Source organism: Aspergillus brasiliensis (genome assembly GCF_001889945.1).
Source record: "Aspergillus brasiliensis CBS 101740 unplaced genomic scaffold ASPBRscaffold_4, whole genome shotgun sequence".
Classification (NCBI taxonomy): Eukaryota; Fungi; Ascomycota; class Eurotiomycetes; order Eurotiales; family Aspergillaceae; genus Aspergillus; species Aspergillus brasiliensis.
In genome coordinates this window covers 215,133-242,429 of record NW_027137445.1, presented here as the reverse complement: position 1 = coordinate 242,429, position 27,297 = coordinate 215,133, and the positions used below count along the sequence as shown (strand labels likewise).

Here is a 27,297-nt window from a genome sequence, read left to right as displayed (position 1 = left end):
GGGCTGCTGAGCTTTGGATCAAGGGAGGACATGTCTGTTGACATTCCTGTAAGCGAGTCGACATGCACATGAGCGGGCAAGATTATAAGCTATCGATGGTTCTGACATGATGCTTTAGCTGAAGTTAGTTGGAGGAAGGGGGAGCGAAAGCAGAAGAAACAAACAAGGACAATATCACCTGACTGGAGTCCTTCAGTCCATCCGCAAAGGGATGACGGCTATGGAGGGAATCTGAACTACACGATCCTACTCTATGGCCGGCCTAGAATTCTGGCACAAGCTTCTTACTCACATGCCACAGTCGGTAGCCGGCTGTCTGTATTCTTGTACTCGGAGGCAAATGGAATGAATGTCTTGAACTTTGTGGCGGTGAATAGGATGTTGGAAGGGATCGTCTTGATCATGCATGTCATCACGTGGAAAGCTACGAACAGAATGAGAGAGATGAATTTGCACCAGCTATTGTAGCTGTAGTTCACAAAGAGTAGCTACATAGCAACAATTTCATAATCTAACGTGTCATTTCTATCAACCACCGACTATCGCCATCAACTACTGCGGCCGTGAACACTTCTATCTGTCATGTACAAGGGTATCGGTGAGAACCATAGGCCTCTCGTGACATAGGCTGGGGACTCCGAACGTGCCAGATCTCACAAACGAAGGGAGGAAAGAAAGGATAAGAATAAAAGGAACAATCATGAGATAGAATAAAGAACGCGTTCATCCAACGTCGTGCCAAAGACCGTACGCGAGGATATCGACATGTCAACAGGGCTTCAAATATTTTCGGAGAATGGGTAAAAGAGACAGCAAAAGAGAAATCGTGGATCATCGTCGATCAAAAAACCAGCTGGTACGCTTCCCAGTCTCCTGCGACTGGACTCCTGCAACTGGAGCACTGCTCTCGTTTCCTCCGCCACCGCCTCGGAGCGGCTTTGCGATTCTCGAGCCGCCAAAACTGAAACCGCCGCTGCCATCCATACTTGGAAGACCCCTCGTAGAGCCCTGCTTCGCAGCTTCGAGTCGCTCTTTGACCGCAGTGAGTTGAGCTTCGAATCTGTACCATCTAGTCAGCAACACGCTTTCTTCGTTTCAAGCACAACAGAGGGGAGAGGATCGTACCGGTGATTCGCTTGGGTGAGTTTCTCCTGGCTCTCCTGGAGCAGGCTTTCCAAGCTCGCAATCCGCTCGTTCCGGGCAATGAGCTTTCGCTCCGCAATGGCAACCTCCTTCTTCAGGCTGCTGTTCTGTTCTACCAGCTGCCGCTGCACATGCGTCAGCTGCTCCAGGTTGCGTTCCAGGAACGCCATCTTCTTTTGCTGGGCCCGGTTGTTCGACGAACGGAGAACGTTGTTATACTGCTCCCGAGCATCGTCCAGCGAGATCTCCAGCTCCACAACGCGCTCGCAGCGGTTCTGGAGGTCGCGCATGAGCGACTTCTTCATGGCATCGAAATCGGCAATCTGCTGCTGCAGGTTCTTGCCGGCGGCGCCGTTGGTCGAGACCCGGGATTGAGAGTCTGCAAGGGACTGCCGCAGCTTGTCCAGCTCATCATCCTTGCGTGCAATTTCGTTTCTAAGATCCGTGACTGCCTGCATTTCGGCCTCCTTCCGGGTCACGTACACCTTCTCCAACCGCTCCCGGATTTCCTCCACGTCGCCCTCGCCCAGGTTCCGCTCCAGAAGGTTCTCATAGTCCCGCTCGAGATTCGCCAGCTTCTGCTCCACTTCCGCTCTACGGCTGTCCTGCAGCTCATTGAAATCCCCCCGGTCGTTCATCGTGAGCTCGGCTTGACGGATGAACCCTTGGGTCTCCAGGAGACTCGCCCGCAGCTCCATAAGGTCGTCAGGCGCGATCGTCTCGCCGGCTTCGCTGACCTTGTGCAAGGAATCGACCCGCTGGATCAAATCCTGAAGCTTGCGTTCATTATCGGAGAACACGTCACCGCCCAAGTCGAACCCGGCCATCATCTTCGCCATCTTTTCGGCCTTCTTCTTCTCCTTCTCGTCCAATGCAGCGCTGGTCTCCTTGGCCTTCATCCTGACATCGAGAAGCTGCTGCTTAACGTCGTCCAACTCGGTAGTCAACTCGGAGTTAGCCTCGCGGAGACTGTCCATGGTGATAGCAGCCTCCTTGCTTTCATAGGACACCTTCTCCAACTGCATACGGAGCTCATTGACCTCGGTGGTCAACTTGTCGTTGTCCTTGCCTGAGCGCGCGGAGTTCTCCTTCATGTTTCTCAACTCCTCCCGCGCCTCACGGAGACCTCTTTCAACGTTCGCAATGTGCGACTCCTTCTCCGCAATCTGGTCCTGAAGCTCATTCTCGCGTCTAAGGAACTCCTCTCTCTCATCCTTCTCGAGAACAAGGCTAGGTGTGCTGGAGCGATCGCCCAGTCGGGACTCAGGACGAGGAGTCTCGGATCGCGGCGTCTCTTGGAAACGGGAGGGCGTGCCGGGCCGTGGCGCACGAGCCTCGGCCTTCGCGGCGCTCACAGCATCCCCCCTAGCGGGTGTCCAACGATCCTTGGGAACGGCCTCGCCACTGCGCCACACATGTACTTCGGACTCGAGTTGTGAGATATACGTCTCGAAATTCGTCACCTGGCTCTGGGCCTTGCGCAGAAGTGCCTTCAGTTCCGAAGGGCTCAATTCGGCGTTGACCTTCGCCTTGTTCTTGATTGCCTTGGCGCGCACACCGAAACGCAGGGTGGAGATGGTTTCCGCATCGTTGTAGCTGCTGGGGGAGCAGTTGATGATCAACGTCGTTCTCGAGTTACCTCCCAAACTCTCTTGCAGGATACGAGTGAGCTTGGAGTCACGGTACGGGATGTGAGTGGATTTGCCGTCCGTCAGCGCGTTGATGACCATACCAAGAGCACTCAAACTCTTGTTGATCTTCTTCGCTTCCTCGAGCGTCTGACCACTGGCGCCCGTCTTTCCAACCTTTTCACTACCTGCCAAATCGACCAAGAACAGTTGTCCGCTCTTTGCGGAGCCGGTTTCCAAGTTCTTCTGTGTGACCGTGATGACGAAGATGGAGTGGGACCGAGAGGATTCCTGGTTCATATTTGTCGCCGCAACCGCTCTTGCTGTACCACCACGTCGCATGACTTCATACACCTCCTGGACGCTGGAGACGTACACCTCGAGAAGACCCTTGACATAGACACCTCTGGATTTCTCCTCGTGTACGGGAAGGTTATCGTTATGCGGCACCAGCAAATCTCGAATCCGTTCCATGTAGATTTCCATGTAACTCACCCGGACGGTGTACTCGATGTTGCTCGGGCTCGTTAGAATGCTGGCGAAGATCTGCTCGACAATGCGGGGAATGATACCCTTGCCAACATCATCGTCGATATCCGAACCCATCATGGTGTAAGACTTTCCCGCACCCGTCTGACCGTAAGCGAAGACCGTTCCATTATAACCATTCAGAATGTCGTCGACGGTTGGGCGAATCGAGAAGTCGAAGATATCCGCTTGTTTCGAGTCCATAGGAAACACGCGGTCGAAGGTGAAGGCTCCAGAGCCATCCCGGGCCTGGACTATGTTAGCTCACTAGGCGGACTTGCCTCCTGTTCGCCAAAACCCCGCAGATTAGGGGAAACGCTCACATTAACGTAGCACGACGATTCATTTTCGAACTCAACAATCGGCTCTCCTCCAGAGGACAACTCGACCTTGTTTTGCGGTCGGAATCTCGCAACCACTGTGTGCGTACCGTCAGTTTCCAATCTTCCTCCAAACTCAAATTGTCAACGACGCGGCGGGGAGTTAATGCGCACCCTTAATGGTGTTGTTCGAGCCGTTGGGGCCAGATGACCTGTCAAGCGAAACAAATCAGTCCTAACCGCTCCCACGGTGAAGCGGTGAAGCAAGCAGAAACTCACGCCATGTTCAGTCTGACCCAAACAGAAAAAGACCGATGAAGATGGAAGAAGACAAGAAGGAAAGAAAGCCCCGAGAGGAGGGGATTGAGTGAGGGGGAGGACTTCGTTCAGATCAACAATGAGGCAAGTCTGCTTGTGAGGGCGGCCAGGGTCGGTGGGCGGTGTTGTTTGGGTCAGGGGTCCACGTGCACTAGACCGAAACGAACGTGTGCAATAAATGCGCTATCGGCAGCCCCAGGAGACGAGATCGGGCAACAGAAAACGGGCCCCAGCACTCATAGACAACGAGAGTGGATTGTGACGTGGTCTTGACTGGTCTTCCCTGCCTAATGTGGGGGATCCAAACAAGTTGTGTGGTTGTGACTTGTGAGATTAGGTATGCAGCATTGTTATGGGAACTCTGGAAGTTGTTCCGGTGCAAGCAGGCATCTGGCGTCCCCCCTCCGTTTTAGAGTGTTCTTGGCGCCCGCCTAACCATCCTCCACTGGCGCATGTCCATCACCGCCAAAACAACATGAAGAATGTTGCATGTAGACCTTTGAGTGCTGTACCTGCCTTACGGTCTGATCACGGGAAGTTCTCATATGAGGGGCTCGGGTTGAAAGAAAAACTAACTGGCCGGGGACAAGAAGCCACGCAGTGAGGAGATAAGAGTTATGTGACATGCAGCGAAGGTAAAACAAGAGCCCGACAGAGTTAATGCACTATGCAAAAACACACTGAAAAATATGATGCAGCTATCCACAATACCGAATGAAATATGAAAAATGTACCAGGCGCCAAAACCCCACGCTGTGCACGTCATCAAATGGTGTAAGACTCCCAGCAAGCCAAGGTAGGAGTCCCCCCACAAACGCATGAAACGGATCGCAGCAGCTTGCCGTTAGCTTCCGTCGCACCGAAGACGGACAAGTCTGCTTCATCATAACCATGTGCCCCAAAGCGACCCAAACCCATAACAATAACCCGCAGCATCTCTACGTTAGTACGAACCTAGTCCTCCCAGCTCTTCTCGACGGTCTCGCGCACACGCTTGATGTACTCCTTTCGGTTGTCTTTGTATAGGTTTGACGCTTCCACATTCGCCGGAGATGATGTGTTGGGATCGTTCAACAGACTGTACGCAAGGAAAAACACACACGTTAGCATGTTTCGTGTTTCATCTTTTTTTCAACTTCCCCCCTAACTGCAAGGGTTCGTACCTCTGAATACTGGTCAGGATGGCTGCCACGTCATAGGTTGGGCTCCAACGGTTTTGCAAGATGTCCAGGCAGAGCTCGCCTGTGCCATAGACGTTCGGGTGGAACATCTGACTGATGAATTTGACGCCCGGAGGCTTGTTTGGGTATTGCTCCTCAAAGTGCATGACGAGGCGGAAAGTGCCATCCTCAAAGGGAGTATCAGCGGGACCGATGATGACGGCGTTCCTAGACAATACAAAGGTCAGGACTCAAAAGGCCGACATTATGTGACTTATTCAGCTTACCAGGTCATGACATTGTCCGCCACCGGAGATGCGGAAACTCCAGCAGGGGGGTCAGTTTGCATACGCTACGTAGGAGAATGTCAAGTTAGCTCACGCCATCATTAACTGTATCCAGTGACAGGAACGTTTTCAAATGCTCTTTAAAGTCTATGAAGCAGACGGAGGGGATGAAAGGTATAGCATAGAGGGAAGAGGAAGAATAGAAAGGTAGGATAGAAAGCAAGCTTGAAATCGTGCTCGTTAATGAACGCACCTTGAAATCGCGCATGAGACGACGGCGGGCAGAGGTAGACATTGCGGCGGGGTACTGGCGATGTCTCGGGGCGAGCTATTGAGATAGTAAATAGGAACAACGAGAGCCAGATAGATTTGGCAGTGATCCGCAAGCTCAAGTGCGCAGAGACTGGATGACGAGGACGGGGGGCACAAGAGTCCCAGGTGAAGGCGGAGGAAAGAGAAGTCGGGGGTGTGACGAGAGTTGGGTGGTGGAATCTCAGAGAGGATGATAGCCACCTCAGGAGGATGAGAGCGTTGATCCAAAGACCGGCGAGTTGGGCCGTGCCTCCTCCTGAGCGCCGTTAGTCAGGAATACCTACTTCATTATTGAACTCCGAGTAACTCTCACTCGCCGCCCGCCGTTGTTGGGCCTGCAGAAGCCCACTGCTGAGTCTTAGCCTAACTAGGCAAAGTCGCTGGCGCCACCAAATTATGTAAGTCACACTCGACTTGTGTATAGTCACATGACTGAGCTGCACGTTCCACGGCCCAAAACGGGGGGACTAACCTAAAGGAGCATCTCCATAGAATTGGAGCTGAGCTCTTCGTTCCCCAACTGCTGCAGCTAGCTAGCTCGTCGTGGGATTCTGGTATCCATACATGGCACAACCTTAGGGATTCTATTTGGCCGATACTACCATGAAGAAACGGTAAACATCCAAGTCTCAGAAGAAATGTTAGGTCCCTTAGAACTACCGCTTTTCCCTTCTTGCTACGACTGTCTCTCGTGGTCGGATGATGGGGAGCTCGCGATCGCCGCTGGAGAGTACATCCAAATCTTAGTCAGTGTTGGAATCCCTGCCATCCAAGCTCATGCTTATATGTATTAGACACCGAAAAACCCAGCGGAACGGTCGGAGCATGACTCAAGCCAATCCCCTATCAATAATTGGCATTCAGCTCGCTTCCGTGTCAATGTTTTTACGAACAATGAGTGGCCCACGATATATCCCCAGAACCGGGATAACTTCTCTCTTGGGGCCGAACAGTCCCTCAGCAATGTAGTAGCATTGGCCTGGTCCCCTCCAGGACTGGCCAAATATAGACGTTGTGTCCTCGCTGTCCTGACGTCTAATTTGTTGTTGTCGCTTTATGAGCCTGTCGGCCTTCAGGGAAAATGGACTCGGGTTGCCATACTTAATGATGCTTTGAGAGCCCATTTCGAACCGTCTGTCAAAGAAGATGGCATGGTCTTGCGAAAGTCCAACATTCGATCTTTTGCGTGGTCCTCGCCACTCAAAATTCCAGCCGAAAAGCATACTGCAACTTCTTACTCTGTCCTACCTGCTGAGAGTCGCTGGGGCTTTTACCTGCTCTCAGTCGCCAATGACGACAATGATGTCGTTGTGCTGAGGATGCACAGACTACCAACAGAGCTCGGTACGCCATATGAAGCCAGCGTTTTGTCAGTCAATTCTTTCGAAAATACAGACGGGAACTATCCGAAGCTGCAATCATCATCGATTCTTGCCGAAGTCCTAAGATCGAAAGCTAAGATTCTTTCGATGTCATGGGGCCCATGGTTCCACGCGCCAGCAGGAGATCTCAAGGATTCTGCGAATGGGGTTCTCGCTGTCACTCATGGAACCACTTTGAAGGTGATTCACTTGGATGTGCACGTTCTATCCCAAACCCGCGAGACAAGCTCGGAGCCGCAAAAGCGAATCGAGGCTACCTCGCAAGACATTACTCCAATGTTCTACGAAGGCTTGGGGGGCTACCACTTTACAGGGCCATTAGCATGGCTCCAAACGGTATGTCTCGGAAGCGCTACAGCTGAACAGGCACTGATCTTTATAGGACGACTCCCATACTGTCTGTTTGGCTGCGGGCACTCTGGCAGGGCTCCTATTGATGAAGGCCTCTAAAGAGCCCCATGAAGGCATAAATCCAAACTCTGGCCGAGTGCGACTGCAACAATTGTTATTTTACGAAGGCCCGGAAAATGAAAGGGAAACAGAACCCCCAAGGCACATAGAGCCAATATCCGGTAAGCAGTGCGTACCATCCGCCCCTTCGCTAGCTAACATGTGAAGCAATGCTTGTGGCGATGGACACCGAGTCCCAGGCTCCTGTACTCTACCTAGCAACTGCCGGAGGCTTTACAGCAGCAGTACCTTTCCGAGATAGCGATGATGAATACCCGATCTATGCCGTCCCATGGAAAGACCAGCTCGATGATGTGCGTGAAAGGTATGACTTTGACCGCGATCTTGGAGGGCTAGCTGTTGCCCGCGCTTGGGGTATGGCTTCTTGCAAGGGAATGATTGCAGCTGGTATTACTGTACACCCAGGGGATATGATTGAGTATCGCACCGCAGCGGAGGAAAGGTTAACTATCATAATCTCGGCAACTGATGGTTCTCAACCTGACGAATTCGATTCTCAGACGGTGTCGGATAGATCCCCCGAGTATCTCCGTCAGCAGCGAGAGGCTGCTTTGGGATACATTCTACACTTTGAAGACAATAACGATAACAGACAACCGCTGTCTTTGAGCATACTTTACGCAACGGCCTGCTGCACCATCATCGAATCCAAGAATGAGGCTTTACTGGCCCAAGCTCACAAGGTCTTGGTAAGGTTAGCAACGATTACGGGTGTGGATCTGAACGATGAGCTTTCGAAGTGTTCGACATCTAAGGCTACGATCGCCCCGAAGTCCATGGAGATGCTTGATGGACCTGGTGGCCAGATGTTTGAACGATGCGAGATCTGCAGTGCTGGGATCGCATGGTATTCATCCGAGGAAGCCCAGTGTGCCGCAGGCCACATCTTTGGTATGTTCGATGCAGCGCTCAAGGCCTCGCAAAAGCACATATGGCTAACAGTTCATCCCATCATAGTTCGCTGTAGCTTAACGTCATTGGCCATTCAAGATCCCGCATCTTCCAAGGTCTGCTCGTCGTGTGGAAAGGAATATCTGAATGAGGACAGTGTAGAGCCATCCGAATCCGACATGTCGTATACCTGTCGAACGCTGTTCGATGCATTCGACACATGTGTCTATTGCAATGGCAAATACCGTGTCTGAGGACATGCCATAGGTGAAATATTTCTGGCATCATGTCTCTGCTTCACGTATATTCTAACATTCGCATTTATTATACAGTAAACATGGTCATCCCTTGCTATTCAATCATACTAGGCCTAGCAGCTTTCCGGCCACGGGGTTCCATTCGTCATCCCACCGACGAGAGCTCTCCTCTCGCGCCCCAGCACGAAGTCTTTCAAGTGCTTCCTGGTTTCCGAAGAGTTCAACAAGGTGTTCCACAAGTTCGTCGGAGCTTCCAAAGCCTCGTCCGTTACGACCTTCAGTGACCAGCTCCGGCCACGCCTTGAAGCGGTCCCAGCCAACAACGGGCAGTCCGGCACCGAACATGTCGACGACTTTCATGGGCAAATCGACACCACTACTGCTAGTGTGCAGACTAACACCCAGCGATGCGGATGCCAGCAATCGTGCATAATCTTCCATGCTTAGCCACGCGGTACGAATGGTGGCCCTTTGAAGTTTACCATTCTTCTGCAGATCGGCAATTTGTTTCAAATACATCTCGCGCTGGGGCCCCTTTCCCGTTATAATAGCTAGAATGGAAGGTAGTTCAGGGTTTGAGGTCTCAGCCAAGTCCGAATACTGACAGAGAGCTTCTATAAGAAGCGAGAAGTCCTCATCCGCTGTCCAAGACGTCGAACTGACGAGGACTCGAACCTTATCAGACCCAATCATTGACCGGACAGACTCCGTCTCCGACAACGAGCGCAGGAAGTCCTGGCGCACGCGATCGTCTAGGATGGGCTGGAAATGATCGGCTGGTCGGTCATGCAGCGGGAGAATGGGCGCCTTCAGGGCAAACTCCTCTTTCAGCACAGATGCCATGGCATTGGTTACACACAAGTGTGCCGTCGCGTACTGGCAGAATATCTTCTCATACGATTTGGAGAATCTGACCAGCGGATGGGAGTCCCCGAGTTTGAGTGCCAGGATGGTGTATCCAAAGTTATGCCAGTCGATAAGAAGCTTTGTGTGACGCAAGAAGCAAACGAGGGAAGCGATCGCTAGAGTAGGAATAGAAGGAGGGTTCTGCGATGGGAGAAGGATTGATTTAGTACTGCTTCGACGATACCATGCATTGGGGGTCAAAGTGGGTATAACCAACCTGAACGAGAAGCCATTGGGCTGGTTTTGTACGATATGCCAGAATCCAAAACAAGCAGACGATTTGGAAAAGCACCTTCAGCGGACCGAACAATAGGAACAGGAGCTTGTTGCTTGTCTGAAGGAAGGATGGATGCGGAGGCAGGGGGACAATTGTGATTCTCGGATGGGAGGAGATCTCGGGATGCACGTCCGATTCTATAGCACTTGATTAGCGTGGAGCTTTGTGAGGATCCAAGGCGAATCATATAGCGCACCATGGTACCCGATCATGTCCACTTGTCCACCATTTCTGGCAACACTCAGCGCATGGTACTGCATGCGCGGACTACGACCGATATCCCCTAACACGAGAATTTGAACAGTCGTCTTGGGTTCATTTGCCGCATTTTGGCCAGTGGCGTGCCTGGATTCATGCCGCGAAGGCAGCAAGAGGATGCCGAGAGTAAGCGCCGTCGAGAGATAGAACGCGACGCTAATGAGCGACTCGATCATGGTGTCGGATATTATAACGAGGGTGGAAGGAAGTTCACGCGATTGAGTTCAGCACCATTCTGGATAGGTTAATTCGTGATGCAGCTCAGCGCATGGACGTTGAAGGGCCCGTAGTACTAGCTCAGAGGGAGGGAGATAAGAGGCACGGAGATAGCTCCGGGGGAGAGAGGGATTGCCAGCTGTTTAGATGATTAGTTCCTCCGTGTCGAACGGAGGAATCCTGGGCCGATCCAACCCCACTCGATGCCGCGTCAAAGCAGATCAAGCGCGCGGCTCGACCTCGGATTGGTAGAATACATGCAATGTCCCTGATCGTGGTTGCTGCAGGGAAAAGCAACGCGAGATTCTCAGAGTTCCCCTGACCTCTCAGCCAGTCGCCCAAGGTTGTTTGGGGGAGGTTCCATTTCGATCGAGGCCGGACGATCAGCCCGCGGCCAGCCCAATCACGTGGACCGGGGGTTATCGCGGGCAGCCGATCATTCAGTTGGCGGCGCGCATCTGGGGGCCATCCCATCCCCATCAGTTGCCACAAGCGCCGTTTCCCAGTTGCTTCCAATTCCCCCCCTCCCCGGCGCTATGCCACCTCGTTCACACCAGTACCCCGGCCGTTCATCTGCTTTGAGCTGCTAGAGCTCCGATTTCCCGTCAATCCACCCCCATCCTGCGTCCTCCGAACGAGGCGTCTCAGCTCCGTCTCGCCTTGTGCTCCCTCCGTGGTCAGGCACCTATCTTCACGAACCACTGGAGATCATGTCGACAGGCGCTCCTGTATCTACCGTGGATACAATTCCTCAGGTACAAGGTCTAGGACATTCTCGTGGCCGGGGTCATTCGCGTGCGTCTCGCAGATCACACGGTCCCATCTCCAACTCGGCTTCATCCTTTGATGCCTCCTCGCCGCAACAACAGCCCCCACAGCCTCTACCGAATACACAACTCACCAATGGCCAAACCGTGAGCCCGACATGGCCGGAACACCATCACACACATTCTCACTCCCACTCGCAGTCTCATTCGCATTCGCATTCGCATTCGCATTCCCATTCCCACTCACACTCAACGCATAATGTGTGGGAACATGCTCATCACACGAGCCTCGGCTCTATCAATCACACCAAGAGCGATAGCGTGACGGGATTTCTTGGAGCTCAATCGGTTAACACTTCAATTGACTCTCGACCAAGCACAATGTAAGTCTTTGGCCGATTTACTGGAAATTGATCCTAACGTTACTCAGTCAAGAAGTTCTCTCCGGTCTTCTCCTCGCCCTGCCGTGGATCACACTGTCCTGGTACCACCAACAACATGCGCTTTGGCAGACTACGCTTTCGACAAGCGATGACACCACTGCATCTAGCTCGGGAAGAGGGGCTTTAGAGCAGACCGCCAGCAAAACCTTCATGCTGACTGCTCTTACAATGATCGTATATGGATGTGGGCAATTGCTTCGGTCACTTCAGGGAGGAGGAAGTGACTCGGGGGTCACGCTACCTCAAATAGGCACTGGCGCAGCAAGGGCTGTTTTGCTTCGGGTGTCATCCGTCGCATTGCCGATATATGCGACATTGAAGGTGGGAGGGTTCCTTGTCGCATGCGGTTTGTTGCTTCCTGTAGCGTCGGGTTTGCCGACCGTCATTCAGGGCTATGGCCTCCACAGCAGTGCACAGTCCCGGTTTAGCCAAAAGAAAGTGACGGCCATGCTTCTTGTCGCCGTTGTTGCTCTGAGCCTTTGGGGTATGAATGCGACGAGAGACCCTCACCCATACCTGGGCTATGTCTCTTTGCTCACGTCGGTCTTCGTTCTTCGGCCCCCCTTTGCCGGGGCATCGTCGGCTGCTGCTGATCTTGATTTCTTGACATCCAATGGCGCAATGTCTCAGAAACAATCTGCAAAACAGGACTCGGGCAACGTTTCGTCTAGTGATTCAATTTTGGCTATCCTTTCAGGCATTATCCTGGCACTTGTTACTGTTGTTGTCTCCGGCAATGTGTCCCTCAAAGCTTCCAGCATGGTGCACCAGTTCGCAGCTGCTGGAACACTTGCAACATGTCTGATCTTTGTTTCCCCTTCCCAGCTGCGCTCACCACACAAGATTGGTCTCATCACCGGTGTCGGAGCTGCCGCGCTCTTAAGCTCCCCGCCGCTGCAAGAGAAAGTTCACCTGGCTTATGTAGCTCGCGCTATTGCAACTGCCGCCTCGTTCCTTGCTGCAAGATTCGATGACAGACAATTGCGCCTTTCGCAACACTCCCATACCCATAATCATCATCACCATGCCCACTCTGGAGCTGATGCTACGAAGATAACGAGGCTCATCATTCAATACAGCGAGCCTTATCCCCTTTTGTACAGTATTCTCAAGGAACGCGATTCGCGACGCATTTTCTACTTCATGAGGTATTTCCTACGACGCCATTGATTGGTAACCTAGCACTAACTTATGCAGTCTTAATTTTGCCTTCATGCTTGTTCAGCTGTCCTATGGTTTTGTGACAGGATCCCTGGGTCTTCTTAGCGACAGTATTCATATGTTCTTCGACTGCTTGGCGCTCGTGGTTGGTCTTTGTGCTGCTGTCATGAGTAAATGGCCCCCGAGCTCTAGGTTTCCCTACGGATATGGAAAGGTTGACACGCTTTCTGGATTTGCCAACGGCATCTTTCTCATGTAAGTTCTTGCCCGGAAACACTTTGTTTAACCGTGCTAACAATACGTAGGATCATCAGCATCGAAATCATCTACGAAGCCGTCGAGCGACTTTCATCCGGCAGTCAGATGCATCGCCTCGGCGAACTACTGGCTGTGAGTGTTGCGGGTCTTCTCGTCAACCTTGTCGGAATCATGGCATTTGATCATGGACACGCACACGGCCACGATCACAGTCACGGGCACTCGCACGGAAACGAGAACATGCACGGTATTTTCCTACACATTCTTGCCGACACGCTTGGCTCCGTGGCCGTTGTGATCTCGACCATTCTCGTGCACTACTCTGGCTGGCCAGGGTTTGATCCAATCGCCTCTTGTCTCATTGCAATCTTGATTTTTGCCTCGGCAATCCCACTAGTCAGCAGCACTGCGAAGACCCTGCTGCTCACCCTGCCAGCCGACATTGAGTACAATGTCCGCGAAACCCTTGCGGGCGTTAGTACTTTACGGGGCGTTGTCGGGTACACCGTCCCGAAGTTCTGGCTGGATGATACAGGGAAGGAATCCGGTCACCATCACCATCATCACGACCATGCTCACGACCATGCTCATGATAATGGATGCAACCACAGTCACAACCATAGCCACGATCACAATCACGATCATGCTCACGACCACGGCCATACCCACAGTCATGATGACCACCATTCCCACAGCCACGCTGATCACGACCACGACCACGACCACGATCATCATGACACGCACACCCCCAACGTCCTCGGCGTAATCCACGTGATTGCCTCTCGCAGCTCTGATCTCGAAGATGTCCGCCAACGGACCGTAGATTACCTGCGCGAAAAGGGCATGGACATTCTCGTTCAGGTCGAGCGCGAAGGAGACGGTCGTTGTTGGTGCGGTGGCGGCGGAAATAAGCATTCTTGATTGCTTCCTTGGGGACCTTTTGTATCCTCTTTCTAATACATACTATTGCCCCCTACCCCTCTTGGCCAAGACTAGGTAGATAGATTTGACTGCCTTAATGGAGCCTTTTCTTTCTTTCCGTGTATTTTCCCTTTCTTCTCTTTTCACTTAGGTTGATGGGTGTTTGTATAGTTTCAAATAAATAAGTAATGTATGTAGAGTATGACTCTTTTTCTTTTAATTGATGATGTGAATAGGCGGCTTGAGTTCTCCGTAGCATAACGTACCGGTCAATTATACTACTGGACGACACAAGGAAACAACACAAGGAATATGTTACATTTGTGTTGCCTCACAAGGATCTGGTACCACAATACTAATGAAATTCGCACACCCTAGAGCGTAGACTGATGCGAGTAAACAGTAGAGATGATATTTTGAAAGGAGACCACTTCATTTTTCTTTCTCTGGGTTTGACTGTGATTATAATCGATTATTTATATCTCTGAAGAGGGGCCTTGAGACATTGAGTTGGATGTTTCTCCCAGATTTAGGAACTGGTCAGAAGCTATGATCTCTATGTTTGTTGGCTGGTGACAACAAACAAAGTATTAGAAGCGTCCTCACGGCCTAATAATCAGCCGAGGATTCTTCTTCAGCCGGTAGCACTGTGTTGCACGCTCGCTCCAGTGAAGTAGTGCGTGATCGCTGATGTCGGTTGCGGTGGAGTGTAACATGTGACGATAACGAGGTGTATATAGTAACCCCCCGGGTGGTTTTGTACAGGTTTCCCATGACGAGGCGATTATATCCGGTAGCAACCCCCTTCTTTTTTCCTGACATATACTTGTACGGTCTTTCTCTATGCCGGGTCCAGACCTCGCACCATATCAGGATGAGGTCAAGAAAATCGGTTATGCAACGTCTTATGAGAGACAGACCGTGTTCCTGACGGGCAGCACGGGCTCGCTGGGAGGATGTATACTGTATAAACTGGCAGTGCAGCTTCCGACGCGGAAGATATTTGTCTTGATCCGTGGGTCGTCGGAATTAGCTGTGACGAAATGGAAGAAGACTATGCCGGACCACACACAGGCGATTCTGCACTCGAACAAGATTCATTATATAGTTGGGGATGTTAGGAAGACGAATTTCGGTATTGATGAGGCGGAGCTAGATCGGTTACGTGAGGAGGTGACGCTGGTTATACATGCAGCTGCGAGAATCAAGCTAGATGCGAGCATCTCCGAAGCACTAGAGAATAACTGTCTGCCCGCATTAGAGTTGGCTGGAATGGTCTCGCGGTTCCGCCGACTCCGGCTTTTCATCCAGATCTCCACTGCATATGTGAACAGTTTTCTGCCAGACGGTCATGTGGCTGAACGACTGTACCCTATTTCAGACGATGACCCAGAGGAGGAATTGGCATACATCCAGACGACTGGACATTCTCCCTATACGGATCGCTTTTCTTCATCTTATACCCACGCGAAGCATCTTATGGAGCGTTTGACGTTCAAGCGGTATCCGACGCTGCCGGTGTTGTTCGTCCGCCCGACAATCTTCGGACCAGCCGTCAGAGACCCATACCCCCTGTACGGGCCGGAAGACTCGACCCCCCTGACGAAGTTCTCCACTCTATACTTTTCAGACCAGGGTGGTACCCAGATATGGCATGCTGCAGAGGGTTATAAGAGTGGTCAGAATATCTTGGATGAAATCCCAGTCGATTTTGTCGCCAATGCGTGCCTTCTGCATGCAGCTGCGGGAACGCGTGGGATCGTTCACATTGGATCGCAATTATATGTGAGCCATACGTTCGACGAGATCCTGGCTATATGCAGGGAGAATGCCCCGGAAGAGCTTCGGCAAGAGCTACCAAAGATAATATTCGTGCAAGATCGAAGTATCCCACAGCATATCTTGGCAGAGCTTGTCAAGGTGGGCACGCGCAACTGGATTTTCGATTGCGGGCGATCATACTGGCTGAAGCAGCTCGGGGGTCCTTTGAGCTTAGCGATCTGTCAACATGATTCTGACAAGATTGCCTCAGCACGGACGAAGGAAGCTTATGAAAAGGTGCTGAGAAGGATGGGGAAGCTTTGACGAGGCATCTGTGCATTATTTTGAGATAGTCGTTTGCAATACCTGTTATTTATACGCGACGGCCTGATTTGTGTTTAGTCTGTGCTGATAGATCCGTGTCCATCTATACGCTCAAGCGCGCAATATTATGAGAAGCTCTTGCAAGCCTTGCCGGTTCGAAGCTCGTGCAGGAGCTGTGGATCCGGCCACACCGGGTAGGAACGCAGGAACTGATCCAACGTGCGTTCTTCAAAGTCCTATTTTACGTTTTGGCCATTGCAATGCACCCTCCCACCGCACATCGCAGGGACGAAGGGCATTGAGCAACTCTGAAACCAGAGCTGTTCCAGAATTCTTTGCCCACCACACTTTCCCATCGAGCTCATGGAGCAGAGCACCCCAGTGCATGAGAACTAGCAGCGCGAGAGGTTGACGGCATCTCAGAGCATGGACGAATTCCTTATCAACGGTTGCAACCCATGCAAGTATGGAAGCCACGTCTCGGGCATGATTGTATCTGCAGAAACAACGGCGTAAGAGAGCTATTGCATTTTTGACGATGTGGTGTTGCTCCGCATTGTCCGTAGCCAGCATATCATTGTTCAAGGCTGTTAGTCGATCCAGTGCAGCCTCGATTTCACTGTCTAGTATGGAGAGCTGAGTTTCCCAAAAGCCTCTCCGGGAAGTAAACAACTTTCCCTGAAGCCACGGCCGACTGATGGTAAAGATCTTACTGACTCCGTGCAGCAACTCGAAAACGACAATGATGTTTTCGGTCATGCTTTGACTCTCTCCTCGTGCAACAACCAACTGTGGTAACGTGATACCGATAACAGTTGTGATGACTGAGTGAGCAAAGACTGCGTCACAGTTGGCTGGAGTAAGGTTATCAATCGCATGGCGAAAAGGTGCAAATGCGAGATCATGGTACTCTAGAGCTGTGTCGATATAGGAGAGCGCCTCTGGTGGATCAAGCGTCGACGCTATATGGAGAGATGCAACTGCGAGTATCCCGCTCATGAGGAAATCATGCTTCAGAGCTTTGCGAGGGATCGCAGATTGCCATTCATGGTGGTCTGTCGGTTCGTTGCAGAGACTTTGATAGGTCTCAGTGGAGAATTTGTGCATTAGCTCGAGTTCTCGCAGGCGAGTTGGTGTTGGAGGCTCATGGCGAGAAATTGGCTGGTTGGGATAAATTGTTGCTTCAGAGGGTGATACTATGCTGGGGATTTGCATAGTATCAGGACTTGTTGACTGAGTAGTCTCCTTGCGTGCCGCGGGGGTATTAAGGTATGTGCATGCCAGCTCCCGACTAATGCAATTGGAGCATGGTGGGCCTCGTTCATCGCACTATAGCTGTCAGAAGAATGCTGTGAATATGACATCGAGTTAGATGTTAAACGAGTATTGACTAGCTCCAAAATCAGACAGCTTTTGGTTGATCAACTCAGTCTGAGGCGCGGAATTGTAAGGTGACGAGGAAGTGAGAAGAAACATGGGGAATGCCTACCTTGACACGTCTCTTCTTACACTGGTCACAGCCATTGCGCGACTTTGTATGGGTCCTTCTGGGCGGCATTTCTCCTCAATCTGTACCCACTCTCTTCATGCCTTGAGGATTCAGCCGCGTGTTCGAAAACGGGGCACATCCGACGCTTATTTTCCGGAGAATATCATTGTCCGCTGAACGATAGAAGAAAATCATGCGGATGGAAGAGGACTACTCCGTACTAAGCAGCTCCACGTGCCGACGCGGGGTGACTAATTCTCCGTTGTCACGTGATGCGACATCATCGAAACATCCCACAACCGCAGATGTTCCATCTAGCATTGCAATTTCCTGGAGTCAATGCAGGCTGAACATCGGCATCCCGAGCGCCGCTGCAGCAATGGAGAAGACTGTTTCATGTCTGGCTGTTTCGTTCTCCAACCCAGCAGCAAAAGGGGCGCAATGACACAGGTGGAGTCGTGGGTCCCCACAACGGCCGCTATCAAGTCGGTTAAATTAATGCTTACTGAATCTTCTCCAGGCACGGTTTATCTACTATCGACGATATCAGTACCAGGAAGAATGGGGAGAGGAGATCGGCCGGCTCATTGATGATCAGGAACAGATGAGCTTTAGGAACAGATCCTGGAGATATGATCTTAAGATGTTCCCCTCTTTACCAAGCACAAGTGCATGGCCGGAGAAATGCCCCCATCGGTGATAACGGTCGAGCCCACGGATATAGCCGGTGGAGCAGTGCGAGAACGAAAACGAGAACGGGAACGAAAGCGAGCCAATCGGCATTGTCATGGCATGCTTTTATACACGATTGCGATCCACCAGGCAGAGGGCCGTCTCCAGGACCCGGCAAATCGGGTTAAAGAACGGGTCGACTATAAATTTTATGCGACTGTTCTTATATTAATCAGGTCTGATCCCCATCAGGCTGACATACAATATGTGCGCGCATCTATCAGGGTCAGAGCCGGCGTCGTCTTACATATCTGTTTTCTTTCTTTCCCTCGTTTCCTAGTACTTTGCTTGCATATATTGCATAGTAGATTGCATATAGACCTTTTTCATAGCGGCTGGTTGCTTTCCTTTCGTTTCTTTCACCTATATTAACCATCTTATTTTACCACACCCACGCCCGATACACCTCCACGACGACCAACGAAACACAGAATACATCTCCCAGTTACCATGAGCATAACTTGCACGCACGTCACCCCAGAATGTCCCGTCACGGCGACAACATACGGCTACTACCCCAACCTCGGCGGTAATATCTTCTTCACCGTCTACTTCGGCCTACTCGGCACGCTCCAACTCGGTTTCGGCATCTACTACCGCTCCTGGACGATGATGATAGCGATGGTCATCGGCGGATACATGGAACTCGCAGGATACATCGGGCGAATCCTCATGAACCACAACCCCTGGGACCAAGGCGCCTTCAAACTGCAAATCGTCTGTCTCGTGCTCGCCCCGACCTTCATCGCCGCCGGCATCTACCTCACCCTGAAACACGTCATCCTGTCCCTGGGCCCGGAATACTCGCGTCTCAAGCCCCAGCTCTTCACCTGGATCTTCATCAGCTGTGATGTCGGATCACTCATCCTCCAAGCCGCAGGTGGTGGTGTTGCCGCGGCAGCAGGCAGCGAGAACCAGAGTCTGCTGAAGGTGGGCGACGATATTATGGTGGCGGGTATTGCCTTCCAGGTCGGCACGATGTCGGTGTGTGGTCTGCTGGCGCTGGATTTCTTCATTCGCGTGGTGAGAAAGGGACCCGGGTTGGGCGGCGAGAAGTATATCGATGAGAATGGGAACCTTACCGGGCCGAAGCACCTCCGGGTTGTTGTCTATGCGGGTATCGTGGCTTACTTTGCTACTTTGATTCGGTGTATTTATCGGTGAGTTTCCCGACACGATACCAAGCAGCATACGGTACGTGATACTAACGTGGTCGACGCAGTATCCCCGAAATGGCCGGTGGATGGGGTAACCCGCTCATGCAGAGGGAGAATGAATTCTTGGTTCTGGATGGAATGTCAGTAATTTATTCGGCTCTTGTTCCCCGTTACTGCTGTCTGTTAAATACTGACAAAAAATTACTATAGGATGATGGCCATCGCCGTGAGCTGCCTTACCTACATCTACCCTGGATTCTTCCTGGAATCCATTCGGAAGGGAGTGAAGAAGCCCAAGGCTTAGTTTATATAAAACTAGTATATATCTTTTCGTATGGTTGTATAAGAATAATATAAATAAATAGATACCCGTTTACTATTACTACGAAGTTCATGACCGACCTAAATACCCATACACCAAAAAGTGAACAGTGTTTCTCTGTATTCATTTCGATACCACGACCATATTTACTAGGAAAGAAAACCCGCCTACGCCCAAAAAGGATATACAACCAAGGGCCGAACAGCGCACGAGAAGAATTCAATCGAGTGCAACGATAGGTTGAAGTGAAAGATAAAGATAGAAAGATAAGCAAGATAAAAAAAAGTAGAGTGAAATAAAGTAAGGAATTAAGCTAAACTCCGTCATGGACCAATCAACAGCAGAAAAAGTAAGCAAACTCCCCGCATCAACAAGAAGAAGTGTCGAGAAAAGAAAATGCATATCATCCCGTACGCAAAGTAAATCGATAGACCCATCAGCCGAATCAACCGCACCAAGCAGTCCTTCTATCATGCAACCAACCACATAGAAAAAAGAAAAGGTAAAGGGAAAGAAAACTGAAGAAGCGAAGTATTCACCCATTTCCATCTCCGTTCCATGTAAATAACATCATACCGTGACTGAATAGCTTGTACTCACGGTATGAGAAAAGATAAGAGAACGGAGGAACACATTTACTCCTCTCCCAGACTATCCCGCACGCACTTGCGCACCTTCTTCTTGAACTCCTTCGGGTCTTCCCGCCATAACCGGGCGGCTTCAACGTTGGCGGGACTTTCATCGTTCGGGCTGGAGAGCATGGAGATAACGGAGAGGAGGATCGTTTCGGGCGTTTGCACGGGGGACCAGCGCTCCGCGGCGGACTCGTATCCGTACTTGTCTTCCTCCGGGGGGTGGAGGATGGAGATGCAGACGTCGCCGTTGGGGTAGACTGTATTATCGTAACGATGAGATTAGCATTCTGGGGTTATATTGTGATTTGTGGGGCAAGAGGTTCCAGGTAAGCTGAGAGAGGAGAGGGTGAGGCGTACTGTTAGGGTGGTAGAGAGGCGTTTCGAACTTCATTTTCGGCGGCATGTGGGGGTAGTCAGGAGGAAACGAGAGACGAGCACGGAAGAAACCACCTATGATTCGGTTTGAAATCAGTATGAGAGGCTATTGAAGTAGATTTTGGAGATGTTCATTCAGGCTTTCTCCCACCCAAACTTTACTCACCGCCGTACAGCTTGACATCATCGGAGATCATAAGCATGACCTCCCATTCAAAGACATTGTTATCGACCAATCCGCAGCTAATCCCGGGGATGTCCTTGTCTGACTGCATTTGCTGCAGTTGGCGGGAGAGCATACGACCTGCTGCTGTTGTGGCCATGGTGGATACAGAGTATAACGGGGAGGGGTAAGGAGGGGGGAGAGGAGGGGCGTTGAGCCGATAGTTCGAGGAGGAGACGCAAGAGGGGTGGGATGGTGAGGAGAGAGGTAACCCTCGATATACTAGTAGGAAGGTGGTCAAAGGGGAGAGGAGAAGAAGCAGTAGAGAAAGAGGAGGAAAAGGAGGATAGGAGGAACTACCCTGAGGGTGATCTTAACACAGGAGGTAAGGTAAAGTAACTAGACCGAGGGTCACGAAGAGACTGGCAGTGGATGGGAAAGAATCGCTGCCGGGCGGTGAGGGCCAAAGAGATTTGGCTGGGTGGGGGGCGGGGCGGGCTGCGATAACAACTCAAATGGTGCGCCTCGGTGGCGTTGCGCAGTCAGTAATAGATACTCAAAGGGGTCGGACTAGTAGCTGTGAGGACCTGGGGGGTACGGCCAGCCAAGTCCATGATATGTGACTCGTCGAAGACAAGTTGAGGACGCTGCAGCAGACCGGTGAAGATGACTCTCTTCTAGGAACCCTCACTGTACTAGTACTGAGTGTAAGTCAGTTATGTTCAGGTGAGGGGATAATATGCTTACTCCGGAACTCCGCAGGACAGTCCCGACCCTCATAAGCCCCCTCATGCGTCACACGCCCTGCTTATCCCTGTCCGATGCAAGTGGAAGGGCAAACAGAGAAGTCTCGGGAATAGTAGTAGCTATAAGATGATCGCTAACGATCTGTCCGTGCACCAGATGGCGAGAATTATATCACATAACAGAGGATTGAATTACGTCATGGAATATGGTGTATCTTGTAAGCGCTATATCTAACACTAGGGCTTATGTATAGATTCATGCAAAAGACAAGAGTCGTAGCGGATTAATTTTGGATCTGTACACATGGCAAGGGTTTCGGACTATATTTAAGCGTTGTTTCCGGCGAAGCCATAGGTCACTGCTCCAGCCCAAACCTGCGCAACCAGCAGCGTGGCGAAGAACACGACCACGGCAACCTCAATGGCAAATCCTTTGCCGATAGCCTTGACGAAGCGAACCAGAGCGGGCCGGTCGAAGGTCTTCCAAGCATCCATGATGCTCAGCTTGCCGGTGCCCCCGACAATGGCAGGGGTGACCTTGCCGCCGAAGGAACGATCGAAAGGCACAATAGACTCATCCTCCTCGGGGAGCATAGACGCAGCCACGCGGATAAAGATAGCCCGCGCAGGGATAGACACCACAAAGGAAAGAAGAGCGGGCAGGGAGACGAGCGTAGTAGCAGTCGCCAGGGTTTTGGCCGGGTGTTGACCATCGGACGGGTTCTCGATGTTCTTGAAGCCGCTGCAAGCGCTGATCAGGACCAGAGGAATGTAGTATGCGGCACCAGTAACGGCGTGTTCGAAAGCGGCAACAGGAGCAATCTTCTTCCAGGCGTCGAAACCCGGGATCCGCTGGTAGAAGCGTTTGGGGGAAGGCTCGGAAATGACAATGTGAACCCACGCCAACTGGAGGTTGGCCAGAACGACGCTGCAGATCATGCTGACAATAAACTGCGAGAAGAATGCGTTGATAGAGAAAGGCATGACTGAAAACACCAGTCCTTGTGCGATACCATAAGTGACGAGCATGCTCAAGCCACGGAAGCGGGAGAGGAAACCGGCACGGGCACGGAGGTGCTGGATCGTGGTGCGTAGTTTGCTGGTGATGGGCATCGGAGGGGGCGCTTCGATCACAGGCTCAGCATCGGGCTCGTTTGCATCGACAGGCTTGTTGGCATCAAGATTGCCATCGATTCGGACATAGACCTCGGGGTTGGTATCCTCAATAGCGGCGAGGGTCGGGACGAGCATTCCGTAAGTGTACTCCACCTGAGACTCCGCGTCAGTGTCCGTCAAGAATCAGCTCCAGTGTAGTTCGCAGCTTACCGAGAATGCAATAGCGATAAAAGCCAGGACGGTGAAGACGAACAGAGCGGACAGCCACCCTGCGAAATGGATGGTTGGTTGGTTCGGGGTAGGCTGCTCCAAGGCGGCCTCCACACCTCGACGGACGAGGGAAGAGATGGCCATGACTGTGATGGAATCAAGCGAGAGTATCAGACGGCCACGGAGAACTAATATATTTTGATGAATGCGATAGCGACAACCGGTCAGTTGGATGGAAATTCAAGCAGCGAGGATGAGGAGGAAACAGAGGAATAAATGGGAGAAGGCTCGCCCTCGAGGATCAGGCGGCAACGGGCAATTGCAGGCAGTAACAGGGCTATTTTGGGACTAGTGACAAAGTAACCTACTAATGGGCGGCTGCTCGTAATCACGTCTGCTGCAGTGGGGGCCCGCGTCACCCGCCGCCAATCAGAAGGCTGCCGACTGTTGGCGCTACTCCAAGTCGGGCCTTTGCCCGGACGCCTTCATTCCCCGATCCGAATGCAGTTCTCTGCTGATTGTACAATCGACCCTGGCATCGCCGTTATCACGAACCGGTGTTAGTGCAATTTACCTAGCCCACTCAGAAAATATCCTCTGCACGAACTTGGCAGAAAAGGGGCACTTAAGCCTTACTGGGTTCAGGATACTGTGCACAAGTTGGCATGTCCTTCTAGCCTACCAAAACACAATAGGTTTCAGCCACAGTGTTTCAATCACTATTTGTATAGGCTTGGCTTGCACTGATCGGCTTGGATGGCTGTAGCGCTCGCACAAAATCATGGACCGAGTGAACAAGTATCGGCATATCCCGCTAAAAGGGCATGGCCGAGATGCGCCCAATATCTTGGGGGCCCCGGGTAGTAATCTACCAAGCGGCGGCACCGATACTGCGTGGCACCGAACTGTAGCCTATTTCAGGCTAACAATCGAGCAAAGTCTCTTTGGATCGGAGACAAATTCTCTCTATGGTGCATATTCCTGGCACTAGTACAGACAACAAGAATTTGTCTAGTTTAAGTCAAAATTAGAGTATATCCATACTTGCAAGATACTTACACAGAAAGACAAGACAACGAATACCACAACATTTGAGAGACTTATATTACCTTACCTGCAGTGTAGTGCATGCATTTGATCAATAAAATATATCATAGACTGGAAAATCCAGCTCAACACCCCAACTGTTCAGCTTATTGACAACAAAGTCTCAGAGTCTATCAGGAGAAAATAGTATAAAAAGTAGCAGCATTAACAGGGTCTTAATACAGAGAGAGATATTCTTCAGAGTGCCATTAGAGTGTAAACAGTATACATCATATACTGATTACTCTGGTTCCCTCGATCAACTTTGACGCCCTCAGTAACGGACGACAGGAAGTGTCAATGCCCCGTGGTGTGTGAGATTGTACTACTGCATAACTACCAGCCTGAGAGCTGAGCTGATAAGGATAAGCATACGCCCAGAGGCCAGACCGGTTTCTCCACTTTAATGGTCGGTCCGTTGCTATAAAGCCTCCCTGGGAGTTATCAGAGTATACTTGCGACGATTGGTTCTTATGTGCACTACAAAGCATTCTAAGCTAGCGTATTAATAGCATGATTCTGAGTCCGAACCATTTGTCGCCGACGAGGTACCTGGTCTGCTTTGCCTGAATACCCCAGGACCGAACTTCCCACCTCAGATACTGGAAAGCAGAATTTGACATTTACTATTGATAAATAGACAGCAGTTTCTTTCTGCAACACTATCTTTCTTTAGCTTTATATTTATTCTATTCCTTTCAATTTTCTTTTTTTGTCTCTATGCTCAACAATTGATAAGATGGGCATCATAATCACGCTTTCGCGTAATTTCACTGAATCTCTTCGGTGTATACCAGGCTTGATAGACAGCCAAGTCTGAACTTGTGTCGATCACCGTGCTGGCCATGTGGATGAGCAGATTTATTCATTATAGTCGTTTCAGACCTAGACACATCTAGTCATCTACACCACAACAGAATATAAATAGAGTTAGTCCCCACAGATCTACCGTCGGAGGGAATGAATGTTTCACCTCATTTGCCTCTGAAAACGCCAATTGGCTTGACTCTTCAGTCTTGGCTTTTAAGGTGCTTTTTGATGGCACCCGTGCTTGACCGATCGGGTATAAAATACGAAAAAAGGAGGACGGACCAACGATGCAGATCCGGAAGCTGACTATTGGGCTTTTCTGTCAAATCCTGGAAGCCTGATGTCAAGTGTCGCTCTATAGATCCTCTTCAGTGGATATAGAGAATGAGAATATACGCGTCTTTTGGACTACGATCTCCACACCTGATGGACGCTTACCTTCAGCCTATACTATTCGCCGCCCCAACTGAGCTCGAGGGCCACGCTATCTTCACTACCCCACTCATATGATATTTTTACCAACGTGGTATATCACCAGTAGGCGAGATTCTATTGTGCCGTCTTTGCTAGTGTCTGGGCAATCTTGGGAATACAGTAACCTACTCTGTTGCTGGTCCAAGTAGCCCTGGGATGGCCGGAAGACTCTTATACTCAAGAATCTGCTATTTGAGGTATAATTGTTAGAAAACAGTATTTCTGGAGATCAGCTCTATGTGTATTACAGTTGAGGCTGGTCGATGTTTTACTATATTCAAGTGAGCTGCAATCTGCATAATACAAAACAACAAATCTTGTATAGAGATCATCGTAACGGTATGATCTTGGTTGCCTGTGTGATAACCAGGAGAGATATCACGTTGAACTTTAGAATATCTCACAACGGGTCAGTCCACCTATACCGGCTACCCACCTTCAGAGAGATTGCTCTAGGGCTGTGTTAAAATATGCATTGCGCTTACGATGGCGATTGCAAGAACCCAAGACCCTGTGGATCCTAGTGACACCCCTGAGCGGAGCTCGTATAGGTCCATGGAAAGAACATGCAAGCTACGCAGTGGAGTACTACCCGCCCAGTGCACAGTATGAGTATTTCTTATCTCTTCTCCCCACCCTACAAGTTCTCTTTCTCTAAGCATTCAGACTTCTACTTGCACAATCATCTAATGACCCGAAGCTTCAACCATGTCGAGTGACTACAAGCTCTATGAATATGAACCCTCTGTCGGCGCTGCTATTGTCGCTGCCGGACTGTTCGCCGCAACCTCCCTGCTGCATCTCTTCCAGATGATCCGCAGGCGAACATGGTGCTTTGTACCATTTGTCATTGGCGGATTCTGTGCGTTTCAACCTCCCCTCTAGTATCTTACCCTCCTAATGTCCCAAACCCTCTCCAGTCGAAACCTTCGGTTACATCGCACGTTACTACAGCGCCAGAGAGACCCCAAACTGGACCGTGAAGCCCTACGTTGGACAAGAACTACTCCTCCTTCTCGCCCCGGCTCTTTTCTCCGCCTCCATCTACATGATCCTGGGCCGAATCATCCGTCTCCTCCACGGCGACTCATACTCGCTGATCCGGCCATCATGGTTGACCAAGATATTCGTAACCGGCGATGTGCTCTCATTCTTCATCCAAAGTGGCGGCGGCGGAATGATGGCCTCTGCCAAAACCCCTGACAAGGTCTCCTTGGGCAATAACATGATTGTGGTCGGTCTCATCGTTCAGTTGGTCTTCTTCGGCTTTTTCATCATCGTTGCTATAATCTTTCATCATCGTATGGCTGCTTCGCCGACGGAAGTGTCCTTGACCCTCACACCGCCGTGGTATACCTACATGCGCGTTTTGTATACGGCTAGTGTTTTGATCATGGTGCGGTCCGTTTATCGTGTGGTGGAATATGTGCAGGGCTCGGAGGGGTTTTTGCAACAGAATGAGTTGTTCCTGTATGTGTTTGATGCTTTGTTGATGTTTTTGTGTTGTGTTGTGTTCAATGTCATGCATCCGAGTCGGATTCTCTCGGCTCGACCGGGGTCTTATGGCAAGATGATGGATGTAGAGGAGGATCAGGTGGAGATGTTGCGCCCGGGGCGATGAACGCTTCTTTTTATTTTATTTTGATTTTTATTTCTCTACCTGTTCTTATTGTCTGTCTTCCTCTGTCACATGCAGTTTGATCGCTAGTCGTTATGCACATTGTACTATTTAGCAGCCTTCCCCCCCCCCTCTCTCGTCAATCACCCCCTAGAATCATGACATTCCCTAACTTGGTGCCGACTCGTATACCACCATTTCATTCCACTTGTATTCCCAGGTGGGTAAAATGTACGAACAGTTGACCGCAATGTCTTCCAGGGCAAAACTCTGATATCTATTCTAGATGCCTATCGTAGCCGTATCCATTACCGCTTATGGTTAGAGTGTATTTGGAGGTGGAGCCCAGCAGAGTGGTATGGAGACCAAACTTCT

The 27,297-nt window shown here is 50.9% G+C and overlaps 11 protein-coding genes across 11 annotated transcripts; 5 read left to right on the top strand and 6 right to left on the bottom strand.

Moving 5' to 3' along the window:
- Positions 1 to 831: 831 nt before the first annotated feature.
- On the bottom strand, positions 832 to 3,903 carry ASPBRDRAFT_53382 (putative kinesin family protein (KinA); the record flags this gene model as incomplete). The annotated part of the gene is made up of 5 exons (XM_067627062.1): positions 832 to 1,060; positions 1,126 to 3,548; positions 3,623 to 3,717; positions 3,794 to 3,831; positions 3,899 to 3,903. The coding sequence occupies 5 exons, from the start codon at positions 3,901 to 3,903 to the stop codon at positions 832 to 834; spliced, it is 2,790 nt and encodes a 929-aa protein (XP_067480399.1).
- An 813-nt stretch (positions 3,904 to 4,716) lies between these two features.
- Positions 4,717 to 6,019, bottom strand: ubc2 (E2 ubiquitin-conjugating protein RAD6). Its single transcript, XM_067626308.1, has 4 exons — positions 5,638 to 6,019; positions 5,385 to 5,449; positions 5,101 to 5,325; positions 4,717 to 5,015 (listed from the first exon to the last, which is right to left on the bottom strand). Exons 1-4 carry the CDS (start codon positions 5,677 to 5,679, stop codon positions 4,892 to 4,894), a joined length of 456 nt encoding a protein of 151 aa, XP_067480398.1. The 5' UTR covers positions 5,680 to 6,019; the 3' UTR covers positions 4,717 to 4,891.
- A 315-nt stretch (positions 6,020 to 6,334) lies between these two features.
- ASPBRDRAFT_121263 (uncharacterized protein) lies at positions 6,335 to 8,694 on the top strand (the record flags this gene model as incomplete). Its single annotated transcript, XM_067617412.1, has 4 exons — positions 6,335 to 6,442; positions 6,491 to 7,414; positions 7,461 to 7,650; positions 7,697 to 8,694. 4 exons carry the CDS (start codon positions 6,335 to 6,337, stop codon positions 8,692 to 8,694), a joined length of 2,220 nt encoding a protein of 739 aa, XP_067480397.1.
- Positions 8,695 to 8,799: 105 nt separating this feature from the next.
- On the bottom strand, positions 8,800 to 10,314 carry ASPBRDRAFT_120908 (chitobiosyldiphosphodolichol beta-1,4 mannosyltransferase; the record flags this gene model as incomplete). The annotated part of the gene is made up of 3 exons (XM_067617392.1): positions 8,800 to 9,744; positions 9,821 to 10,017; positions 10,077 to 10,314. 3 exons carry the CDS (start codon positions 10,312 to 10,314, stop codon positions 8,800 to 8,802), a joined length of 1,380 nt encoding a protein of 459 aa, XP_067480396.1.
- Positions 10,315 to 11,064: 750 nt separating this feature from the next.
- Positions 11,065 to 13,904, top strand: ASPBRDRAFT_28416 (metal cation transporter MSC2; the record flags this gene model as incomplete). The annotated part of the gene is made up of 4 exons (XM_067622507.1): positions 11,065 to 11,504; positions 11,552 to 12,712; positions 12,762 to 12,980; positions 13,031 to 13,904. 4 exons carry the CDS (start codon positions 11,065 to 11,067, stop codon positions 13,902 to 13,904), a joined length of 2,694 nt encoding a protein of 897 aa, XP_067480395.1.
- Positions 13,905 to 14,747: 843 nt separating this feature from the next.
- Positions 14,748 to 15,989, top strand: ASPBRDRAFT_194114 (fatty acyl-CoA reductase; the record flags this gene model as incomplete). Its single annotated transcript, XM_067620713.1, has 1 exon — positions 14,748 to 15,989. The coding sequence occupies one exon, from the start codon at positions 14,748 to 14,750 to the stop codon at positions 15,987 to 15,989; it is 1,242 nt and encodes a 413-aa protein (XP_067480394.1).
- A 228-nt stretch (positions 15,990 to 16,217) lies between these two features.
- On the bottom strand, positions 16,218 to 17,547 carry ASPBRDRAFT_122674 (Zn(II)2Cys6 transcription factor domain-containing protein; the record flags this gene model as incomplete). The annotated part of the gene is made up of 2 exons (XM_067617534.1): positions 16,218 to 17,318; positions 17,479 to 17,547. 2 exons carry the CDS (start codon positions 17,545 to 17,547, stop codon positions 16,218 to 16,220), a joined length of 1,170 nt encoding a protein of 389 aa, XP_067480393.1.
- A 1,113-nt stretch (positions 17,548 to 18,660) lies between these two features.
- ASPBRDRAFT_121149 (RTA1 domain-containing protein) lies at positions 18,661 to 19,671 on the top strand (the record flags this gene model as incomplete). Its single annotated transcript, XM_067617404.1, has 3 exons — positions 18,661 to 19,370; positions 19,433 to 19,507; positions 19,578 to 19,671. 3 exons carry the CDS (start codon positions 18,661 to 18,663, stop codon positions 19,669 to 19,671), a joined length of 879 nt encoding a protein of 292 aa, XP_067480392.1.
- A 653-nt stretch (positions 19,672 to 20,324) lies between these two features.
- ASPBRDRAFT_28412 (putative ubiquitin conjugating enzyme) lies at positions 20,325 to 21,022 on the bottom strand (the record flags this gene model as incomplete). The annotated part of the gene is made up of 3 exons (XM_067622505.1): positions 20,325 to 20,581; positions 20,682 to 20,774; positions 20,866 to 21,022. The coding sequence occupies 3 exons, from the start codon at positions 21,020 to 21,022 to the stop codon at positions 20,325 to 20,327; spliced, it is 507 nt and encodes a 168-aa protein (XP_067480391.1).
- Positions 21,023 to 21,702: 680 nt separating this feature from the next.
- On the bottom strand, positions 21,703 to 23,233 carry ASPBRDRAFT_40764 (uncharacterized protein). The gene is made up of 2 exons (XM_067624425.1): positions 22,935 to 23,233; positions 21,703 to 22,877 (listed from the first exon to the last, which is right to left on the bottom strand). Exons 1-2 carry the CDS (start codon positions 23,076 to 23,078, stop codon positions 21,936 to 21,938), a joined length of 1,086 nt encoding a protein of 361 aa, XP_067480390.1. The 5' UTR covers positions 23,079 to 23,233; the 3' UTR covers positions 21,703 to 21,935.
- Positions 23,234 to 25,960: 2,727 nt separating this feature from the next.
- Positions 25,961 to 27,101, top strand: ASPBRDRAFT_63943 (RTA1 domain-containing protein). The gene is made up of 2 exons (XM_067628440.1): positions 25,961 to 26,166; positions 26,225 to 27,101. Exons 1-2 carry the CDS (start codon positions 26,013 to 26,015, stop codon positions 26,923 to 26,925), a joined length of 855 nt encoding a protein of 284 aa, XP_067480389.1. The 5' UTR covers positions 25,961 to 26,012; the 3' UTR covers positions 26,926 to 27,101.
- Positions 27,102 to 27,297: the final 196 nt, after the last annotated feature.